The sequence below is a fragment of the Lasiodiplodia theobromae genome, assembly GCF_012971845.1.
Source record: "Lasiodiplodia theobromae strain AM2As chromosome Unknown scaffold_5, whole genome shotgun sequence".
Lineage (NCBI taxonomy): Eukaryota > Fungi > Ascomycota > Dothideomycetes > Botryosphaeriales > Botryosphaeriaceae > Lasiodiplodia > Lasiodiplodia theobromae.
The window spans coordinates 1,092,750-1,105,820 of record NW_023336541.1 but is presented as its reverse complement, the minus strand read 5'-3'; the positions used below and the strand labels follow the sequence as shown (position 1 = coordinate 1,105,820).

Sequence of the window (13,071 nt, the reverse complement as noted above, 5' to 3'; positions counted from 1 at the left end):
CGCACCGACAGCGGCGGCTTCGTCACAGCGCCACACGTCCCTTCTGGACCATTCAGGCCTCAAACCGCGGCACGGCCGATGACGCGATTTGACAACCTCCTGTCGTCCGAGGCAAACATGCAAAAAGAAGCATGAGGAGAAATTGGCGCAGCGGAGCACTCCGACAAACCGAGTCGGCTGATGAGCCTCGGCCCGTCTGTGATGAGGATCGCAGCGTTGGGGAAGCGCCGGTGTCTGGGGATTTTGCCGGCCCGGGCACCCAAGTTTTGCTGCCCCCTGCGCCGCGTGTGCCTGCCTGTTCCGCCCAAACAACAAAGTGCTTCCGTGCTTTAAAATTTAGGACTTCAGCTCTTTGCCCCCACCGCCCCACGTGTCTTTCCGGCCGAATCATTGCACAAGGATCAGCGTTGCGCATGGCCTGACGCCGACGACATGTCCTGCGTCAGCTGCTGACGGCTTCACCGGCATATCCCGGCCTCGAACTTTAGGTAGTCATTTGAGTTATCAACGGATCTATCCATTTCGCCACCATTCCACGCCTACCGAACTTTGCCGCACCGCCCGGAGAACTTTCTTCGAACCCACCATCATGCCCGATTTTCATCGAGCACATGTTTCACCAAACGAGCGATGTGACCACGTGAAAATCTCTCCTATTTCAGCCAATAGCACGCCGTTCAATACTGAATGTAGTAGAGAGCCTATAGAGCTTAACCATGCGAATAGGTCTCCACTAAGCGCTTTAAGCGGGAGAAAATGTGATAGCATTCAAGTCAACATCGGAGTGATGCTGTCATTGTGGAATGTTTGACATCATGCACGCAGTTGACATAGGTCGCATGATAGTTTTACTCACTAGTTTTTATAGCCCCGGCTTGTTGTGTTTCGCACCTTCTGCAAGTGTGCCTGTTCCTGCGCATCTCAAATCCTAATGGCGCAAGGGATATTCTGACATCCCCTCATGCTACAAACGTGGAAACTCAACCGCGCAAATTCTGACTCAAAATCAGGTGTGCATGTCACTCGCAATAACAACAGTCTCAAACCCATAACCTTTTCCTGGATATTTTTTGTACAACCATTCCCAACCAAGCAACTACGCTACGCAAGCAATGCGTCAAATCCACAACATCGTCTGAACATTACAGCAGGCCGCCCAAGCACCCCACACAACCCCATGTTTCCACAACGCAGCTCCCAATTCTCCGTCTAGAACAGAACACCCTTGACCTGCTCCATATCCGAGACCTTAATATTCTTCAGCATGAAGACCCAGATCAGCGCCAAAGCCATGATCGCGGTACCGGCAATCAGCATGCGCTGCTGCGCCAGTGCGTAGGCCTTGATAATAGCATCCCTGGTGGCATCGCCAATAGGGTAGCTGAGCTGGACGGTCAAATCATCGTAGATGGCCTCCCACTGGTCCACCGTCTCAGCCGGCAGGTACTCCTGCAGGGCCTTGGGCAGGGTGTTTGTCCAGATGGCGCCGGAGATGGAGTTGCCGACGGCGCCACCCATGTAGCCGAACAAGCCCAAGATGGCGAGGACGGCAGCGACGTCGTTGTGGTCCGCGACGGCCATGATGGCTACTTGCTGGCCGATGATCATCGTGCCTCCAGCCACCGAGATGAAGATCTCGACCATGATGATATACCCAATACCCGTCTCCGGGCGACGGAAGTAGATCAGCAGGCCGACGAACAAAATGTACAGCGGCACCGCGATCTGCAGCAGCCACTTATAGCGGCCGGTGTAGCGAATCAAAAAGCCGACGCCGAGCAGCCAGATGCCGGACACGACATCGAAGATGCCCGAAATGTAGCCGGCGGTCGCGAGGGACTGGTTGTAGACGACCTGCAGGTACGAGGTGAAGTAGGCGTTCCAGCAGTAGTAGGCGATCTGGTACGTCGCGTCGAGCAGGCACGCGCCCATGATGTTGCGCGACAGCAGCAGCGCGTACGGGATGAACGGCTTCGGCGCCACCCACCGCTCGAACACGGCGAAGCCGATCAGGCACACCACGCCGATAACCAGCATGACGATGATGTGCGCCGTGCGCCATTCGTTCTCGGCCGACTCGGCGATGGAGAAGGGGAGCAGGAAGAGGACGAGGCCGGCTGCGATGAGGATGACGCCGGCCACTGGGATGTTGTTAGCAGACAACTCATATTCATGGAAGCAGGGCGCACTCACAGTCGAACTCGACAATGTAGAACCAGGTGCTCTGGAGCCAGGTCCTGCCGCTTGGCTTCTTGACGAGGAGGCCGTTCTTGGTGGCCTTGCGCTTGTTGCTCCACAGCGTCCACCACAGCGGCAGTGCGACGACGGGCAGCACGATGGCCCAGCAGCCATACGCCCAGCGCCAGTTGCTGTCGTAGAAGTTCTCGGCCGCCTTGGGGCCGGCGAAGGCGGTGATGATGTACGGCGACGACGTGAACGCAAAGGCCAGGCCTCGATCCCGCATCGACGACGTGTCAGCCGTGATGACGTCCACGGAGAAAATCATGCCGGTGAAGCCGACCGAGTAGAAGACCTGCAGCGGGGGGAATCCTTAGCGCTCAAATTACTCGATTCGGCAAATGCGCGGATCTTACCTGTGCGGCGCAGTAGGTCTCGATATCTTTGCACGTCGCGCTCAGAATCATGCCCAGAACTGCGATCATGGTCATGAAGGAGAATCCGACGGGGCGACCCCAGACGTCGAGGATCTTGGCGATGGGCAGATAGGCGGCAGCCGTCATGACGTTGGAGACGATCGAGATGACGGGAATCAACGAGTGCGACTCGAAGCCACTCGTGATGTAGGCCGACAGGTTGGACGTAATCGACGCCTGGAAGGCATTGGTGAAGTAGAGCAGGAACATGCTGTCGAGTGCAGTCAGCATGGAGTCCCTATTCTCAATTGTTCCAATTTTACATACCAAACATAGGCGATGACCACATGAGGCTTGGACCAAGAAAGCGTGATGGCTTCAATCTCCTTCACACCGCCCTGAGCTGTTTCTTCAGGCTTCTCGCTCAGAGGCAGGTCAGCAGTCCTCTGCTGAGCCAGTTCGATGTCGTCCGACGAGGCATTGTTGGTGTTGGAGGTAGCCTCGCCACTGCCGACAGAGGGATCCTGTTCGGTGACAGTCTCGGTCGTGTCGCGCTTGGTGGCGTCGCGGTTGAAGATGTTGACGCGCATGTTGGCGGGCAGTCAATTGACCTGACGATGGGAGAGAGAAGAGCCACCAACGCCGAGACGAAAGGCGCTGGACAGGCGTGTAATTGTATGTTGGGGCGTTTCAACCAAGACGGAGTCTTCCTGACCGGCATAGGCGAAGAAACCCAGCCAAGACCTGCGGCCCGCGAGGTGATGTGGCGTCCACGCCGCCCGACGCGAAGAGTGTGCCAGCCGGCCCCGCTCATTTTCCTCTTCTTTTTTTCATCCAACTACCAATAATTCATGCGGACTTGACGCTGTGGCGGTCTATTGCGCCGGCGGGCGTCGGGATGCCATTCCCAGACAAGAAGTAGGTGCACCGATCACACGATCAGATTAGATCGCTCAACCTCGGCGTTTCCCATGCAGCTTTTTTCGTTGATGCGCCCTACGGCCGGGTGAAATTCCCTGCAAGCTTCCGATGTCGGTCAGGCGCTCTTTGTCGGTCTCCCGTCGGGCTGAGTCCCGTGTTTCGAGGCCCTTCCTTGTTGCCCCTGTTCATCCGCGGCTGGGCGGACCCCGCCCAGAACTCCCAAGAGAGCTTGGTGCGCGGCTTAAGCCAACTGCTTACATCTGACAGGCTGCACGGCCATTTGTCCATACGCGTCTGCCTACTACGACGCCTACAGGCTTTAATTCAGGAGCTGAGCCTGTCGTCTTACCTTTTCTCCTTGCATCTCTAAACTGCTACTACATATCCTACTTGATAACCTAATACCTCTTTGATCTACAATATTACCTTACTCTGATTCCATAAACGACACGAAAACCTTCTACAACGAGCCTTACTGGAATCTACGACACAACAAACCACCACAACCAACTTACCGGCATCTCACGACACAACAAATCACCACAACCACCCTACCACCTCCTCACAACAACCATGGCAACCACACCACAAACAACACCCCCCACCCTCACCACCCCCCCGCCCCCCCAAACCTTCGCGCTCCTCACCTTCCCCACCCCTTCCATCCTCCTCGTAACCTTCAACCGCCCCCGCACCCTCAACTGCATCGACAGCACCGGCAACCACGAGCTAGACGCATTGTTCACCTGGTACGACAGCGAACCCACTCTCCGGTGCTGCATCGTCACCGGCGCCGGCCGCGCCTTCTGCGCCGGCGCGGATCTCAAGGAATGGAACGCGCGCAACGCCGCGCGCGCCGCCAAACAACCCTTCCCGTCCCCCTACAACACCATGTTCCCGCCGTCGGGCTTCGCGGCGCTGAGCCGCCGCCACGGGAAGAAGCCGGTGGTGGGCGCGGTGAACGGGCTCGCGTTCGGCGGCGGGATGGAGGTGGTGGCGAATCTGGACTTGGTCGTGGCGGCGCGGTCGGCCGTGTTTAGCTTGCCCGAGGCGGATAGGGGCGTGGTGGCGATGGAGGGGAGTTTGCCGCGGTTGGCGCGGACGGTGGGGAGGCAGCGGGCGATGGAGATGGCGTTGACGGCGCGGAGGGTGGGGGCGGAGGAGGCGAGGGAGTGGGGGTTTGTGAACGATGTGACGGAGGATGGGGAAGTGGATGCAGATGTGATGGATAGGCCGGTGGTAAGGAAGGCGCTGGAGTATGCGCAGGCGATTTGCAGCAAGAGCCCCGATAGCATTATTGTGAGTAGGGCGGGGGTGGTGAGCGGGTGGGAGGAGAGCAGTGCGGAGAATGCGACGCGCATCATCAAGGAGATTTGGGAGGCGAGGTTGAATGATGGGGAGAACTTAAGGGAGGGGATCAGGGCGTTTGCGGAGAAGAGGCAGCCCAGGTGGTCGGATAGCAGGTTGTAGAGAGAGGGGGTGGACAGCCGCGGTGCGGACTTTGATTTTCCTGTTTCAATGCATGATGTTTCTTTGACCTCTCATACGTACCTGTCGGGATTGGCGTTGAACCTGCCACACCGTGGCCTTCACGAGGTGCTGTGTCGAAGTGTTTCGCCAGTCTCGGCTGCCCCGAGTCTCAGCTGCGGTAGACTCCGCCTGCAAGCCCACCGCAGCCCGCCCGGCAGCCCCATCAGTTCATGCAGGCGGAGATGGTACCGATCACTGCGAAATTTGCGGCGATCTTTCGACGACGAGCGATCGGTAGCGTGGCCGTCGAAGTGAAAGTGCCGACGGCATTGACAGCCGAGCCACCAGTTCGGTATGGCCACGTTTCAGCCGCGTCAATGCCGAAAGTGAAGAGAGAGAAAAAAATCTTGCAGATGATCTTATCAATCGATTGCCGGTGTCGTGTGCAGCAGCCGTTCCTTGCGGCGGCGTAAACGCGTGTGTAAGGTATAGGAGGAAACCGAGCCATGGCTATGGCGTTGTGATCTAGGCGCGGACCCCTGCGAGGCCCAGGCTCTCCGGGCAACGTACCTGGCTGCCCCGGACGGGCACACTCACACGGCGACATCCGTGCGCGCGGCGCGGAGCTCGTCATGCCCCCCCTTCCCTGCAGCAGCCCACAGTAGTAGTTACGGCGGCGCCGCCACCGCGCGTTGCTGACTCCACACCTTGTAAAAGGAAAAAAATAGGTGGAGTCAATCTAATCAGATCTAGGCCGTTTCTTCCACGCATGCACCTACTCTGTTGATGAGAGACATTGCCCAATGCTTTTTCGTTCGAACCGACATCGGGATTTTTTCGTCTACGTAGACGCCTGGCAGCTGGTGTTCCCTTGCGCGCGGCTTCTGGAATTCTCCAGGTTGTTTAGCTGCTGCTGCTCAGCTCTGCGCCCTGCGATAGATCCCAACCCCAGCTCCAGCGGATCTGTTGAAACGCAGACACAATGCCTGATCCTTCGCATGCGGAGGACAGCAATGCCGCCAATGCGGCGATTGCAACCACACCCGCGAATACAGAGCAGGAGGAAGAAAAGCCCAAGGTAAGTGACAAACCCAATTGCACAAGGCAGCATCCATATGAACGAGAAGTGCAGCAAGCCGCAAATCTTATCAGATGGACGTTTCAGCCCGTTTACACCAACGTCATCACAAAGACCTACCACTAACCCCTCCCTCCAGCAAATCCAACGCTTCACGCAATACTTCCAACTCCTCATATACGCCCAACCAACCAAACTCGACATCTTCCTACTAGTCACAGGCTTCGTCTGCGCCATCGCATCGGGCATCCCCTTCCCGCTGCTGGGCATCATCTTCGGCCAGCTCATCGACGACCTCAACTCCGCCACCTGCAGCTCCGACAGCTCACAAGATGCCGGGTACCAGTCCTCGGTCGACGGCAAGATCCTGTACGTCGTGTACCTGGCCATCGCGCAGTTCGGCTTCATGTACATCCACCTCTCGTGCTGGTCTCTCGGCGGGGCCCGGCTCGCCCAACGCCTGCGCGAGCAGTACCTCAAGGCGCTGCTGCGGCAGGAACCGTCGTTCTTCGACAAGCTGCCGGGGGGCGAGGTGTCGTCGCGGCTGAACGGCGACGTGCAGAGCATCCGCAACGGGACGTCGGAAAAAGTCGGCATCTGCATCTCCTCCGCATCCTTCTTCGTGACGGCATACGTCGTCGCGTTCGTCAAGCACGCGACGCTGGCGGGTATCCTCGTCTCGCTCGTGCCGGCGTACATGCTGATGAGCTGGGTGGGCAACTACTTCATCGAGCGGTACGCCGGGCGGATGTCGGACCACCTCGCCTCCGCCGCGGCCCTCGCGTCCGAGGGCCTGTCCAACGTGCTCGTCGTGCACGCCTTCAGCGCCAACGCGCGGCTGGAAGAGCGGTTTGCGGCCGACCTGCTGCGCTCGCAGCGCGAGGGCGTCAAGAAAGCGGTCGCGTCGGGCGTGCAGGCGGGTTTGATGTACTTCATCGCGTACGCGGCCAACGCGCTGGCCTTCTGGGAGGGCAGCCGCATCATCGCCGACGCCGTGAGCTCCTCCAACGATTCCAGCGTGGGCGTCGGCTCCATCTTCACCGTCATCTTCATCCTCGTCGACGCCACCCTCGTCCTCAGCCAGGTCGCGCCGTACCTGCAGACCTTCGGCGCCGCCTCGGCCGCCTTCGCCAAGCTGCGCCGCGACATGGACCAGGCGTCGCGCATCGACGGCACCAGCGACGAGGGCGAGGCGGTGCCCGTCGACGGCAGCGTTGCGGGCCGGATCGAGCTGCGGGACGTGTCGTTCGCGTACCCCTCGCGGCCGGATGCCACGGTGCTGCGCGCCGTCTCGCTGTCGATGGAGGCGGGCCGGCACACGGCCATCGTCGGCCTGTCCGGCTCGGGCAAGTCGACCATCGCCGGGCTTGTGTCGCGGCTGTACGATCCGACCGGCGGCGCCGTGCTGCTTGACGGGAAAGACTTGCGCACGCTGAACGCCCGCCAGCTGCGCGCCCACATCTCGCTCGTGCAGCAGGAGGCCACGCTGCTGGACCGGTCCATCCTCGAAAACGTTGCGCACGGCCTCGTGAACTCGCCCGACCCAGCCCACGACCGCCTCCGCCAAGCCCTGCTCGGCCCGGAGCTGGCACAGATTGCCGAGGCGGTGCGCGAGCGCGGCGAGGATCCCCTGAAGGCGGCGGAGAAGCTGAGCCCGGAGATGGTGCTGGTTGTCGAGCTGGTGCAGCGCGCGGCGGAGCAGGCGGACGCGGCGACGTTTATTGGAAACCTGAAGGGCGGCCTTGGTACCCGTGTTGGTCCCGGCGGCAGGATGCTGAGCGGTGGCCAGAAGCAGCGCGTTGCCCTGGCTAGAGCGTTGGTCAAGAACCCAAAGATTCTCATTCTGGACGAGGCCACTGCGAGCTTGGATTCGAGAAGTGAGCAGGCCATTCTGGGCGCCATCGAGAAGGTGTCGGAAGGAAGGACGATGATTTCCATTGCTCACCGCTTGTCGACTATCAAGAAGGCTGACAAAATCATCGTGCTGAGGGACGGCGTGGTGTTGGAGGAGGGCAGCCATGCTGAGCTGTTGGCGAAGGAGGGTGCCTACGCAGATCTCGTGAGGCTGCAAAACTCGAGCAGCGATGAGAAAGCCAAGGCGTCTTCCGCTGCACCATCTCTAAACGAGACTTCCGAGGGAACATCCATTGAGAAGGCACCCGCATCAGAAAACCAGACGCCAATCGGAGAGCTTACGGAAAAGAAAGCAGAAGCATCCACCGAGGAAGTTGTGGACGAGAAGGCTGAGGAGAGTTCCGGATCGCCGTCGGACAGGTCGCTGGGTAACATTATCGCGGAGACGTGCCGCATGGCCCGCCCGCACCTCCTCATCGTCCTCCTCGCCCTTCTCGGCGCGACCATCGTCGGTGGAGCCTTCTCCGCCGAAGCTGTCATCTTCGGAAACACGGTACAGAGCCTGAACCCGTGCAAGAGCGAGGAGAGCATCCGCTGGCACGGCCGCTTCTTCGGCCTGATGTTCTTCATCCTAGCCATCATCGAGTTCTTCGCCAACATCATCAGCTGGTCCGGCTTCGGCTACGTCGCCGAGAAGATCATGTACCGCGTGCGCGTGCTGTCGTTCCGCGCCTTGTTCGAGCAGGACCTGCAGTGGCACCAGTCGGAGGGGCGTACGCCAGCCAGCCTGCTGTCCGTCATCACCAACGACGGCAACCTGCTGGGCGGGCTAAGCGGGTCCATCATCGGCACCATGTTCTCCATCGTCGTTAACCTGATCGCCGCCATCGTCCTCACGCACGTTGTGGCCTGGAAGATCGCGCTGGTCTGCCTGGCCATCGTGCCGCTACTGTTGGGCGTCGGTATCCAGCAGCTGCGCGTGCTGGCTAAATTCGAAGAGCGGCACGAAAACGCGTACGCCGAATCCGTCGGCATCGGCGTCGAGGCAGCCAACTCGATCAAGGCCATCGCGTCGCTGTCGCTCGAGCACGAGACGCTGGCCGCGTACCGGCGGTCGCTGGCGGGGCCGCGCGAGGAAACGACGCTGGTCAGCCTGCACGCGAGCCTGTGGCTGGCGGCGGCCTACTTCATCGGAAACCTGGGTTATGCGCTGGCTTACTGGTGGGGGTCCAAGAACATCATCTCCGGCTACTACGGCCAGGCCCAGTTCCTCATCGTCGTTTTCTCGCTGCTCGTCAGCGCGCAGCTGTGGAGCCAGATGTTCGCTCTCGCGCCCGAGGTGTCGAGCGCCCGCGCCGCCATCGCCCGCATCCTCAACGTCATCGAGCTGAACCCCGACCAGCGCCTCTCCGGCAGCGGCAGGATCGCGCCGCCTCCGCCCGGCGACGCCGCGGCGTCGTCTGAGAAGGAAAAGGACGTCGAAGCGTCGGCGGCGTCCAGCCCCGTGTCTGCCGAGCGCAGCGGCGGCATCGGCATCGAGTTCCGCGACGTCGAGTTCGCGTACCCGGCGCGGCCGAACGCGCGGGTGCTGCACGGGCTGAGCCTGTCGGTGCGGCCAGGCCAGTTCGCGGCCTTCGTCGGGCCCAGCGGCGCAGGAAAATCGACCATCATCGCGCTGGTCGAGCGCATGTACGTCGCGGCGTGCGGCAGCGTGCTGGTCGACGGGCGCGACGTCGCGCAAACCACCGACGCGTCGTTCCGCGACGACATCGCACTCGTGCCGCAGGAGAGCGTGCTGTTCGACGGCAGCGTGCGCTTCAACCTGGGCCTCGGCGCGCGTCCGGGCCACGCGGCCACGGACGCCGAGATCGAGGAGGCCTGCCGCCTCGCCAACATCCACGACGTGATCGCTGCGCTGCCCGACGGCTACGACACTGTCGTTGGGCCGAATGGCGGAAGGCTGTCGGGCGGGCAGAAGCAGCGGCTGGCCATCGCGCGTGCGCTGGTGCGCCGCCCCCGCCTGCTCATCCTCGACGAGAGCACGTCGGCGCTGGACGCCGAGTCGGAGAAGCTGCTGCAGGACGGGCTGACGAAGGCCGTGGCACAGCGCGGCATCACGGTGCTGGCTATCGCGCACCGCTTGCACACCATTCGCAAGGCCGACGTCATTTTTCTCATTGAGCAGGGCCGCTGCGTGGATCGTGGAACGCACGACGAGCTGTTTGAGCGCAGCGAGTCGTACAGGACGAATGTGCTGCACCAGACATCAGCCGAGTAGAGCGGGAGTTTGTTTGTTAAGCGTCGTCGTAATTTTTTGTGCATGGATGGGGAGATGATGGACAGTATCAGTAGTATCTGTTGGTAATAATACTCAGCTTGCGTTATTGCGCCTTTTGCACGTCTGGTCGAATTGAGAAATTGATGAGCTGAGGTCTCTGTAGGCGGTGGGGGTTGAATTGATTCGGACCGACTGGCCGCGTAAGCGCCCTACTTTTGGCTACGAAAGAGAGACACACTAAAGTGTGAAATAGGACGTGCGTTCGACCGACAGCCAATCAGTGCGCCTGCGAGATGATTACGCGCATTACGGGGCCCCAATTCTCTCATTATACAAGTAATAACTTTATTACATCCCACCGGCTCATTCACGGCGCTTCTTTCAACCTCCATCCATCCCTTGTCATTGTGTTGAAACTGTTTCGACTTCCCTGTTCGCACTCATCGCACCGTCAGCTCTCGCAGTCCGGCCTACAGACTCCGAATTCTCATATGTCTGTCCATCAAAGTGTCTCCGGCTCGTGTCAATTCAGGCCACCCCAGGTGTCGCAGAAGACGTTGATCTGTTCATGCACTACGAAGCAGGCTACACTTTTTGCACGTGGGCCGTCGAGTCAAGCTTCAGCACACCGCGACTGGCTTCAAAAATGCACAAAAACGTGCAGACACTGTGTTCGACTGCTCACGTGGACAGGACTTGATCATTCGAGCGAGGAATGTGCAGCAAAGTTTAATTCTTGTGTCACCCGCCGTGACGCGGCCAACGATTCATGATTCGCATTCCCCAAAAAAGCGCCACCAAAAAAACGCCCGATTACTTCCTTTTCCATCCCAGCCACAGCCGCCACCACAACGGCCACCAAAACAGCCACCACAACAGCCCAACCCTACGACTTACAGCTTCGACGGGAACGGCAAACTAATCCCCCCGACCCTGCCACCCGATCCCACATTAAACGGGCTCAGATGAAAGAACCGCTGGCGACTACACCGCACCAACGCCGCCCTCTTATGCGGGAAGTCAATATACCTTTCCACATTCAACCCGAACATGTAATCGTACTTCATAACCGTCGCATTCGCCGCCATCGGCTCGCCGACCACCGCGCCCGTCCGCGCATCATCCAAAAAGCAGAAATGGATCACGCACGGCCACCACCCGACGACCCTGTACTCGCCGCGGAACCTTGCGTCGCCGACCAGCGAGTGGCGGCCGCGGTCGTACGCCCCGGCGTCGTAGTGCGCGCCGACGGCGTCCTCGGCCGCCCAGTAGATCTCGAAGTATGCGAAGGCGACGTCGTTCCAGCGGCCGAGGACGGTGAGGGTGTGCGGGTCGTCGTGCTGCCGGCGCAGGTACGCGGTGTGCTCGGCGAGAGTGCCGGTTTCTTTCCAGCCGGCAGCGACGCGCGGGTCGTTCTGCCACGTGTGGAAGAGCGCGACGTGGGAGGGGTTTGTCCAGTCGAGTGCGATGAGCGAGAAGTGCTCGTCCAGCGCGGGTATGTAGCGGCTGTACACGACGCTGCCCGGCGCAGGCTTGGCCGGCCGCTGCGGCGCGCGCGTGTGCACGCGGGACGACGGGAACAGCGTCGTGAAGAGCTCCGTCACCGGCTGCGGCGAGGAGGCCGTCGGCGTCGGCGTCCAGGGTGCGCGGCCTGGGAACGGCGAGCCGGCGCCTTGCCAGAAGGCGCTGCGGAGGACGAGCAGCTCGCCGGCGCCCGGCTCGGAGTCGCTGGCGGATGCGGTCGAGGTTTCGGCGAAGGGGGCGCTGGGGGAGGTGGGCGCGGGGTGCGCGAGGGCGAGCATGGAGGTGGTGAGCGCCGCGGCCAGGTGCTGGTGGTCGGCGCCGTGCAGGGTGATGCGGAAGGTCTCGAGGTCGGGCGCGATGGTCAGGATGAAGTAGATGGCGAGCCACAGCTGGCCCAAGGTCGGCGCGGTGCTCTCATCCCAGGTGAAGACGGCGCATGGTGAGCGGCGGGCGCGCGCCCAGGCGGTGTTGTTGGAGAGAGGGGGCAGGTCCGCGTCGGCGGTGTCCTGCTTGGGGAGGCTGAAGAGGAGGTTGTCGTCGTGTAGGCGGTCGTGCAGTTCTTGGGCCGTGTTGGCCTCTTCTTGCACGCGCAGCAGCGGCGTGTTGCCGTTGTCGGTCCAGGTCTTGCCTGAGGCCACGGCGTAGTATGTGGTCAGGTAGGGGTGCGGCAGCCGCAGCTTTGCCACCGCCGACGGCCGCTCGCTGTCCGAGAACTGGAAGGCCTCTATCGATTGCAACGACATGTTTGAGGTAGAGATGTGTTTTCTTTCTCCAAGACGAGAAACTTGCACGCCTTCGCCGCAGCTCCCGGGGCCCAGGTGTATAAGGTTCGCCGTCGATGGAGAAGTCCGAAGCCGCTCTCAGGCCATCTGGACTTCGTTACTACGGAATCCCCATGGCTGCGTCTCCCCTTCCGCCGCACCGTCTCGCCCGGGCTGGCGGGCGCCGTGGCTTCTGCCTTTGCTCTCACTCAATTTTTTCTTCCGAGGAGGTGCTTCACATGGAGCTCGGTGAGTTGCCGCGCAAGCGTGTTGTAAAGGCTATGATCAGCCCTCTTCCAGCCTGCTGATAGGTTGGCGAATGCCGCACCCATCAAGCTTCTAGACTGGCAGTTCTGCTGGCGCAATCAGATTAGATTGGTCACTGACGGGAGTGCTTCTGGCTTCTCGCCCCCTGTCAGTTCGGCTCTACTCCATTGGCTCCTAACTGCAAAGCATGGACGACGACAGGGAGCGTGATCGCGAGGAGAATGGCTCTGATCATTACCCAATGCCAAGTGCCGGCGACCAAGAGTAATGCGTAGTCTTCGTGCGGGTAACGCCGAGAATAGGCCCACCGCCGAGAATTGAGCT

General features: G+C 60.6%; 4 protein-coding genes across 4 annotated transcripts; 2 read left to right on the top strand and 2 right to left on the bottom strand.

Moving 5' to 3' along the window:
• Positions 1–1,209: 1,209 nt before the first annotated feature.
• LTHEOB_2181 (MFS siderophore transporter) lies at positions 1,210–3,184 on the bottom strand (the record flags this gene model as incomplete). The annotated part of the gene is made up of 4 exons (XM_035510965.1): positions 1,210–2,141; positions 2,194–2,533; positions 2,595–2,865; positions 2,922–3,184. 4 exons carry the CDS (start codon positions 3,182–3,184, stop codon positions 1,210–1,212), a joined length of 1,806 nt encoding a protein of 601 aa, XP_035365121.1.
• A 904-nt stretch (positions 3,185–4,088) lies between these two features.
• On the top strand, positions 4,089–4,985 carry LTHEOB_2180 (Enoyl-hydratase; the record flags this gene model as incomplete). The annotated part of the gene is made up of 1 exon (XM_035510964.1): positions 4,089–4,985. One exon carries the CDS (start codon positions 4,089–4,091, stop codon positions 4,983–4,985), a length of 897 nt encoding a protein of 298 aa, XP_035365120.1.
• Positions 4,986–5,967: 982 nt separating this feature from the next.
• LTHEOB_2179 (ABC multidrug transporter) lies at positions 5,968–10,195 on the top strand (the record flags this gene model as incomplete). Its single annotated transcript, XM_035510962.1, has 2 exons — positions 5,968–6,063; positions 6,203–10,195. 2 exons carry the CDS (start codon positions 5,968–5,970, stop codon positions 10,193–10,195), a joined length of 4,089 nt encoding a protein of 1,362 aa, XP_035365119.1.
• An 893-nt stretch (positions 10,196–11,088) lies between these two features.
• LTHEOB_2178 (Aerobactin siderophore biosynthesis protein iucb) lies at positions 11,089–12,462 on the bottom strand (the record flags this gene model as incomplete). The annotated part of the gene is made up of 1 exon (XM_035510961.1): positions 11,089–12,462. The coding sequence occupies one exon, from the start codon at positions 12,460–12,462 to the stop codon at positions 11,089–11,091; it is 1,374 nt and encodes a 457-aa protein (XP_035365118.1).
• Positions 12,463–13,071: the final 609 nt, after the last annotated feature.